Genomic DNA, 9,015 nt, shown 5'->3' with positions numbered 1-9,015 from the left:
AATCTTATTTTTTTTTTATTTAAAATTTAATTAATAATATAAAATAGAGTTAATTTGTACAAGTTTTAACACAATCCGATAGATTAATGCATAAATCTTTCAAAAATTAAAACAGGGACGCGTTCCAAGATTTAGGTATTGAGCACTTATGTTTTCTCCCCCCTGTTTTGAAAGAGTTTTATGAGCTCTTATAAGAGCATTTAATTAACTCCATCAATTATAAAGTTTAAGATTTTTAATTAAATTAGCTCTTTAATATAATATTAAAATTTTAGTACCCAAATGGTCGGTCTTCCAAACACAGAATATAAAATTATTTACTGAGCATGGACAAGTTTCGATTTTTGATTTTGATTTTATCTTATAAGGACATTTTTTATAAATTAAAATTAGAGTGATTTTTTTTGCTTGGTCAAAAGTTTACTATATATACCGTGAGTAGAGGGACTCTTGAATTTATTTATTTTCTCGCAGCCTGAGACTGGACTCCACCCTATGAGTCGTGGCATTAACCACCATGTCGAAAGTTACTCGGAACCCAAAATAAATTTGCCGACTCCACAGACTACAAGAATTAATTGCAGTTTCAAAGTATTATCAAGAACCCTTCGCAAGCAATCAACGGCAAGAAAAACATTGCAATTTACGTGCATGTGAATCAACTCTTCTCTTCCAGCAGTGAGAGCAGTTGGTCCTGATGTGAAGGTGGAGAGATTTTCCAAGATTTGACTTTGAAATGGTAAGCAAATTGCCGTATGGAGCAGAGATATCCACCAATTTGGTGGTGGATAGAATTTACGAAAGGCGACAAGGTTAGGTTTGGTCAATGGGGAAATTGCTTGGAGTGCGAGAGTCTTTGCCTTGGAAATTTTTTAGTTCCGAGTCCACAAGTCACTGCCACAAGCCGCATAAATCCCTTGTCTTCTTGTCATGCAAAATCTACGTACTTTGACATGGCTACACGGCCTCGTGATTTGATTACACGCAACTTTTTTATTTGGCGAAGCTTTTTTATTATTATTATTATTATTTTTTGATATTAACTTTTGGTGTATTGATTGATGCTGGACTTTAGTATATTGGAGTAATATTACTGGATGTGTATAATCTGTAAAGATATTGATTGTTTGTTTATGTATAAGATAGACCTGTTCATGTTTATAAATACATGTTTTACAATGATATTAAATCACTTGGTGGAAAGAGACTCTTTTGGTTAGGCCTTTCAGAATTTAATCATTTTTTTTATTTAGATATATTTATAAATAAAATATAATAAATTAAGAAAATAAAGTCAGTGATCTCTATATAAAAACTGAATCTATACTCTTGATTAGAAAGTAAATAAAAAGTAAAATCAGAACTTTAAAAACAGAGTAATTAAGGCCTTATTTGTTTTATGAAAAATGATTTCCTGAAAAGTACTTTCCAAACTTTTTTATATTTGTTTATCGTTTAAAAAATTGGTCAATGAAAAACACTTTTCAGTCAAAGAAAAATTTAGATTGGTTTTTAAAAAAGTATTTTCCTTTTATTTTGGACGGAAAACACTCTTCAAAGTTGTGAAAAAATTTATAAATTTTATCTTATTTGCTGATTATATCAAATTTGATTCTCAAACATGTTAGTTAAAAGTTTTTTAAAATTAATTTTTTATTCATCTATAATTTATTTAAACCATGTTAACGTTTCATGTTAAATAGTTTATGTTAGAGATTATATTTCAACAAAATCTTAACTCAAAAAGTGAGCAGATAACTTTTTTAATTTGACCTCAAATATATCTATTAACTATAATCTTAATTAAAATTTCAATACTTGCATCGATATATTTATTAAACCATGAAAAAACAATCTGAAAAGGAAAGTTGGTATATTTAATTCTTGATGCAAAAATGTATATTGTATTGTATATTGTAATCTCCATGGGAACATGGAAGTCTTTTATCCAGTATAATTAAACTTTAGTCAGATGATTTCAATACAAAAGATGCATTTCAATAGGCATCTCGAGCATGCTATTTTGATTTTATTTCGATTGTTTTTTTTTTTTTTGGTTTAGGAGTTTCTTAAAGTTAAATGTCTTTTAGTCTAAAATCAATGTTATCAAACTTGATTTTGCTAGATATATACGTGTATCCATTAATACCTGATCAAGGCTAGATTTGAAATTTAACCAAATAAAAAATTGATATGATTTTATCCAGTTAACTTGAATTATCTAAATTTATTTAGGATAACTCTTGTTTTAAAAAATTAATATAATATTATTAAAAATAATATCATTTTATTTTTTTATTAAAAAACAAGAAATTCAAATATCTAATCACCATATGCGAGATAAAGGGAAAAAAAAGAGAGTACAAATGGGGAAGAATCTCTCATTGGAAGCATTGACATATTAATTTGACATCATTTTTTTCATTATACTAATTATTTACCATCATAGTCAGCTATATGCTTATGTATTCGGTAGCAAAATTAGAATGGACTATACCATTATTAGTCATAATTAGTTACCTATCACAATCCATGCGTTTTAAAGAGTAACTTTAGTTGTTTTTTAAGATGTTTTTTTTAATATATTAAAATAATATTTTTTATTTTTTAAAAATAAATTTTAATATTAATTCATCAAAACAATCTAAAAATATAAAATAAATAATTTAAACAAAGAAAGAAATTAATTTTTTAAAAAAATACTTTTACATCACAAAACAAACTTGGTTTAAAAAATCTGATTCACAGGACTTCCAAATCAAAGTATAAATGGAATCCTATGCAAATTGACTAAAAGCTATTGGACCCTGTAGTCGTCAATGAAGCCATCTATATACAGGAATATGTGATATCATGGGCGCATGTAAAATCAATCCAAACTATCCCTGTCCTATCAAGCACTCATGAAATCATCTTCTTAACATGAAAATGTGCAGTGGAAAACAAAAGTTGATTGTCACATCTGAAAATTGTACATGATTAATGCCTGCACGCCCCGAATTAATGCAATAATCACCATCAATCCGTGAATTCCTTTTAAAGCTTCAGGCAAGAAAATGAGGCACTTTTCATGTTATCAAGGCACTCGGTGAAAAAGGAAAACATTGCTGAACTTTCTCGAGAAAAGAAAAAATGCTGCTGTAGCCTCTCTGTTAGATGACACTTTCGGTGCTATTGCTATGGCAATGATGTCTCTTACCTAGAGGTAAATTATGAGCTCTCAGCCCTAGGTTGGTTGCCATTGCCCATTGCGCACGGACATATTTGATGAGCAGCGACCGAGAAAAGAAAAGAAAAGGAAAAGGTTGATGATAATGATAATTCATTTTCGGATGCCTGTCTAAGAAGCTAGTATAGTTCTAAAATACAAACATGTACGTGTAGATGAATGAGTTCAGTCGTGGAATTCGTCTTCAATTGGATTTTGTTATACGCATGCCGTACAAGTATATCTCATCATTTCAAGAAAAAAATAACGTTGTTTTCTTTGAAAGAACTATTTCTAAAAGATATTAAATCAGATATTTTAATTGAATTAATCACTACTTTGTTTAATTGTAACTATCGAATCATAAATTAATATTTCAGATTAATCAGATTTAAAAGAGACATAAATAAGTGGAGGTGAAGTGAGGGATAAAAAAAAAGGCAAACTCCAACAATAGAAAAACATCCTCCCGGATTAAAAAAAGATTTTTAAAAAATCTCACAGTTAATTAAAAATATTTGCAAATAAAACAGTTATAAAAAGAATGGATGAAATAGACTTGGAAATATAATGAAGATTCAATTACCATATCACTGAAATTATTAAAACAATCTTAATAAGATGAATTTAACTAAATAAAATAAGGTTATCAACAATAAATAAACGAGTTATTTTTCATCTTATAGTCCATTTAGGTCATTGTTATTGATTTTTTTTGTGTCGTTAAATTTGTTTTATTAATATTTTTTTGATAGTATTAATGGTATAGTAATCAAAACTTTGATGTATATTTGTGATGTGTATTCCTTCTTTTTTTTCTCTTGCTTCTTTCTTGTCCAATTAATTTTTTTTAAAAGATGTTATTTTAAATAGCAATGAGCTATAAAAGTCTTGCCTATATAAATTATATGAATATTTTTAACTATATTATTCCACCCGTATTTTTCTAAAAAAGTGTTAAAAACCAAAAATAGCAAAAAGAAATCCAAAAAGTTCCCTTCCACAAAACCATATCTTCCCTTGGTCTACTCAACGTACAAATGATGCAATCAGACCGACCAAACCTAACCCACAGTGGGCTTTACTGGGCCCTCACCACCCCCACGTTCCCTGCTCATCATACTCATCTATTTTCATGGAACCCTCCTTCCACTCCTCCCCACGTGTACCTTCTCCTCTCATGTCAGCCGTCCATTATCCCATCATCAAAGCTCCTAGCCCTCTAATGCAGTTCATGTGGATCAAAATAATTTGATTGAGCGGTAAAACGGAGCGTGCAATCGATTTCTTTCGCTCAGTTTGATTTTATTTATTTTTCAAAATAATTTTGTGACTTTCCTTCCCAGTAAAAGTATGTTTGGCAATGCAATAGATATTATTTTTTAAATAATTTTTTATTTTAAAATATATATAAATAATTTTTAAAAAAATTATTTTTGATATCAGCACATTAAAACAATTTAAAACATACAGACAATATTAAATTTTAACAAAAATAAAATTTAAATTTTTTAAAAACACGGTTTATATCGCGTTCCCAAATAGTTTCTAAATATTAAAGAACTCTATACAACACATAAATTAAGATCAAAATTTAAAATATTTTTATAAAATAAATTTAATTGAACATAAATATATTATATTGTAAAATATCCATGATGAGACACGAATATATAAACTCAAGTTGAACGAATCTTCTTTTCGTCATTTAGATTTATACCTCGAGGATTCAAACAATATTGCTTTCAAACTGTACACAATAAAATATCCTCAGACGAATATCGAAATTAATTTCTTTCTCAGTCGAGTCCGATGAACCATCCATACGATTATTAGTTTCAATTGCAACTCGAGACAATGATCTAATAAAGAATAACTTATCATTTGAATTGCCACTTTGAGGATAGTTACTAGTAACACTATTATATTTGGGATAATATTTAATACTGTATAAAAACATGGTGATGTCTAATTCTGAGGTGTGTAGCTCACCTGTTCAGATTTTAAACTTGCTCCCTAGAAGTCATCAGTAGAGGTAAGCAAAAAAACTGATTAAACCGAGAAAACTGGAAAAAAAATAACCAAATCAAAAAAACCAATTAAAATTTTAAAAAAACCGGCCAGTTCGGTTTTATAAGCAAAAAACAGAACCGAACCGAAACTGAAAAAACCTAGCCAAAACAAAAAAACCGAGCCAAAACCGGAAAAAACCGAGCCAAACTGGTTTTTGCCCTAAAAAACCGAACCGAACCGAAACCAGTCGGTTTGACCAGGTTTCGGTTTTTTTTAAAAAAATTCAGTTTGGTTATTTTTTTTTATAAAAACAGAACCGAACAAAAAATGATCACCCCTAGTCACCAATTCGAGTTTCACAAATCTCAGGGTCATTGAAGGCTTACTTATCGTTAACTTCAGGGCTCATGAGATTAGTCGAGGTACACGCAAGCTGACCTAAATATCCATATCCATCTAGGTGGTGGTCTAGTGGTAAGAGCTTGGGACTAAGGGGTTTGCTCCCTCTTAGGTCTCAGGTTCAAACCCTATGACTGCTCATATGATGGCCACTGGAGGCTTACATGGTCGTTAACTTCAGGGCCCGTGGGATTAGTCGAGGTGCGCGCAAGCTGGCCCGGACACCCACGATAATAAAAAAAAAAATATATATATAGAAAATGGTTCTTGTCACAAAACAAGTTTTGGTCACTTAAAACTAGTTTTGTTTTTTTTATAAAAAAAATGGCATTACAATTATAGTTTATATAGGTAAGACTTGGAACAAAATAGATAAATATAATAGAAATAAAATGAATATATATCTTCTTACATCTCCTTATTTTAAAAGATATAAAAATTTATTTTAAAACTATATTTATCTTTTTTATTTTAATATATGAAGTAGACACAATCCTAGAGTCGCACCTTCAAAATACTTTTCAAAAAGTGTTTATTTTTAATATTTTTTAAAACTATATTTATCTTTTTTATTTTTAATATCTTCAAAATACATCAAAATCATAAAAAAAATACTAGAAAATTATTAATTTAATATTTTTTCAAGTGAATTTATTTTTAAAAATATATATAAAAACATAAATTATTACAATTTTAAATGCTCACCGTTTTGTTAGCTAAGATCATTCATTCAACAAAACTAGGATAATTTTATAAGATTCGAAATTATTTTTACACATCTAACTCCGAAAAGGATAAACCCTATTGAGTTTTCTTAAAAGGTCATTTGCTACTATTCAATAAAAGACTCCAACTCACACGCACTTGTACATTACACACGCCAAGCAAAGAAAACAAACTCTCCCTTTGACCAAAGACTCCAAAAAAAATTAAAAAGCCGAAGAAATATAATTAATTAAATCCGATTTTTTAAAAAAAAAAACACTACGGAAAGTAAAAATCTGACGTCACCGAACCTTTGACCCTCCCTCTCTATCTTCTCTTTAAACCCACCATCTCCACTCGCCCTCCCATTCCTCCACTCTCAGTTTCTCCCACTTTCTCAGCACCCAAACAGAGAAAAGAAAACAAAATAAAAATGGTGAGAGACGTTAATTTGTACGTTACGGTCCCTAATCTCTTCCGGTGTCCCATCTCACTTGACGTGATGAAATCACCTGTGAGTCTCTGTACCGGTGTCACCTACGACCGCACCAGCATCCAGCGGTGGTTGGATAGCGGCAACAACACGTGTCCTGCCACGATGCAGGTTCTCAACAGCAAGGAGTTCGTTCCCAACCGCACTTTACAGAGACTCATCCAGATCTGGTCTGACTCAGTCCAGACTCAGAACGATCTCCGAGTCGACTCAGCCGCCCACTCGGTCGTCACCGAGGAAGAGGTTGAGGTTTTAGTGAAAGAAATGAGAGCCCAGAAGGAGAAAGTTGATCATTTGTCGAAATTCATCTGTTTCGCTAAAGAATCCGAGGAGAACTGCGAGTTCTTGGCGAAATTTGATGGGTTCGTGGAAATGCTCGTCGGGTTTCTTGATGGCGATAAGGACATTGATTTTCTCGAGCGAGTCGTTAGAGTATTTGCTATGATCCTGAACAAAGTTGGAGATTACAAGGCGTTAAGGTTATTGATTTTGAAGCAAAACAATGATGGCTCTCACGATTGTTTGTCTTCTCTCCTTCTTGTCTTGAAACAAGGAAGAAGCGTGAATTCACGAGTTGGAGTTATTAAAATCATTGAAGCCATAACTCTCGACGCCGAGTCAAAACAGATGCTTTCGGAGAAAGAAGGGTTCTTGCTCGAATTGGTTAAATTGATCAGCTTAGAAAAAGATCCGAGCTTGATCGAAGCAAGTTTATCGTGTTTAACAGCGATATCTATGTCGAAACGTGTTAAAATAAAGCTAATCAATTTAAAAATAATTGCAGAGCTAAGAAAACTGTTAACAGGAGGGCAGAACGCGAGCGTTTCGATCATAGAAAAGGCATTGAAGTTGCTAGAAATGGTAGCGTCATTCAGAGAAGGGAGGGCGGAGTTTTGCAATGACGCAGCTTGTGTTGAGGCTGTGATGAATAAAGTGCTGAAAGTTTCGAGTGAGGCGACGGAACATGCGGTGATGATATTGTGGAGTGCGTGTTATTTGTTCAGAGATCGGGTGGCACAAGATGCAGTAGTGAAGAGCAACGGGTTGACGAAGATATTGTTGTTAATGCAAAGTAACTGTTCACCTGGAGCCAGGCAAATGTCTGGTGATTTGCTGAAGATTTTCAGGGTGAATTCTAAGTCTGATTCTTGTCTTTCTAGCTATGAAACTAAGACTACTCACATCATGCCCTTCTGATCGTGTGTTTGCAAATATGGGGTGTGATTGATATAGTTTTTCTCTCTTTTTTCAAGAGAGATTTTCTTGTTCTTGTAAATCCAAAGGAAAATTTTGTTAGTGAATACAAAAAGAGAATCCAATTGATTGATTTTGCATGGGAAATTCATGGATTTTCTTTATGGTATTGTTTTGTAAATGAAAGTGAAAATAGATGATTTGATGCAAATTGCAATCATGTCCTGCAAAATTGTTCCTGTGTTGCCCTTGCCATTCATCAACAGTGAGATTTCTCGTACTCTGAAACCAAACTGTGGTCTCCTACCTCTGTAATATTTGCAGTTATAGCAAGCAAAAGTGACTGACAATTCATAGACAGACTGGAAGAGAAGCAATAATAGATGGAAGGACTTCTCATCCAATGTTCAAATTATACCTTTGGGAGATTAACTCAAGATGTGAAATCTCTGCCATTGGTAAAAAAAAGATTCAAATCCAATAATTTAAATATGCTTGGAGTCCACTAGCTTTCGTGTTTTTTTTAAAAAAATATTAATTTTTTTTTACTATTTTAAATTGTTAATATTAAAAAATATATTTTAAATAAAAAAATATTTTAAATGACAAAAAATGCACCCATTTACTAATAATCAGCATTTTAGCAACTCCGGTTTGCCAAAAACTTAAACCCAATGGTTTGAGGAAGATTAAAATTCACCGTGCACTCCCAAATATTTATTATCCCCGACAGTTAAAATCACACGTTAAGAACTCAGAATTTTTTTTTTGATAAGGTTAAAGAAGAGGGCTGCTCAGGGTTCAGTGCTGTTTTTTTTTCTTGGGATCTATGTTCTGGCTACTTTCATGGTTCATGCAAGAAACCAAGAAAGAATTTCTGTGCCAATTTCATTGAGTTGATGGTTTTTCAGCTTGGCATCACTTTCATCTGCCATATTTATGGCCGTTGAATTGCTATGTAATTTTCTCTACTGAGCTGTGATGCCAAATGGGGCCTGCAAAT

The 9,015-nt window shown here is 31.7% G+C and overlaps 1 protein-coding gene across 1 annotated transcript; it reads left to right on the top strand.

Moving 5' to 3' along the window:
- Positions 1-6,677: 6,677 nt before the first annotated feature.
- LOC133693975 (U-box domain-containing protein 28-like) lies at positions 6,678-8,159 on the top strand. Its single transcript, XM_062115371.1, has one exon. It carries the CDS (start codon positions 6,759-6,761, stop codon positions 8,013-8,015), a length of 1,257 nt encoding a protein of 418 aa, XP_061971355.1. The 5' UTR covers positions 6,678-6,758; the 3' UTR covers positions 8,016-8,159.
- The last annotated feature ends 856 nt before the right edge of the window (positions 8,160-9,015 follow it).

Source organism: Populus nigra, chromosome 5 (assembly GCF_951802175.1).
Source record: "Populus nigra chromosome 5, ddPopNigr1.1, whole genome shotgun sequence".
Classification (NCBI taxonomy): Eukaryota; Viridiplantae; Streptophyta; class Magnoliopsida; order Malpighiales; family Salicaceae; genus Populus; species Populus nigra.
This window is presented reverse-complemented; position numbering and strand designations above follow the sequence as displayed.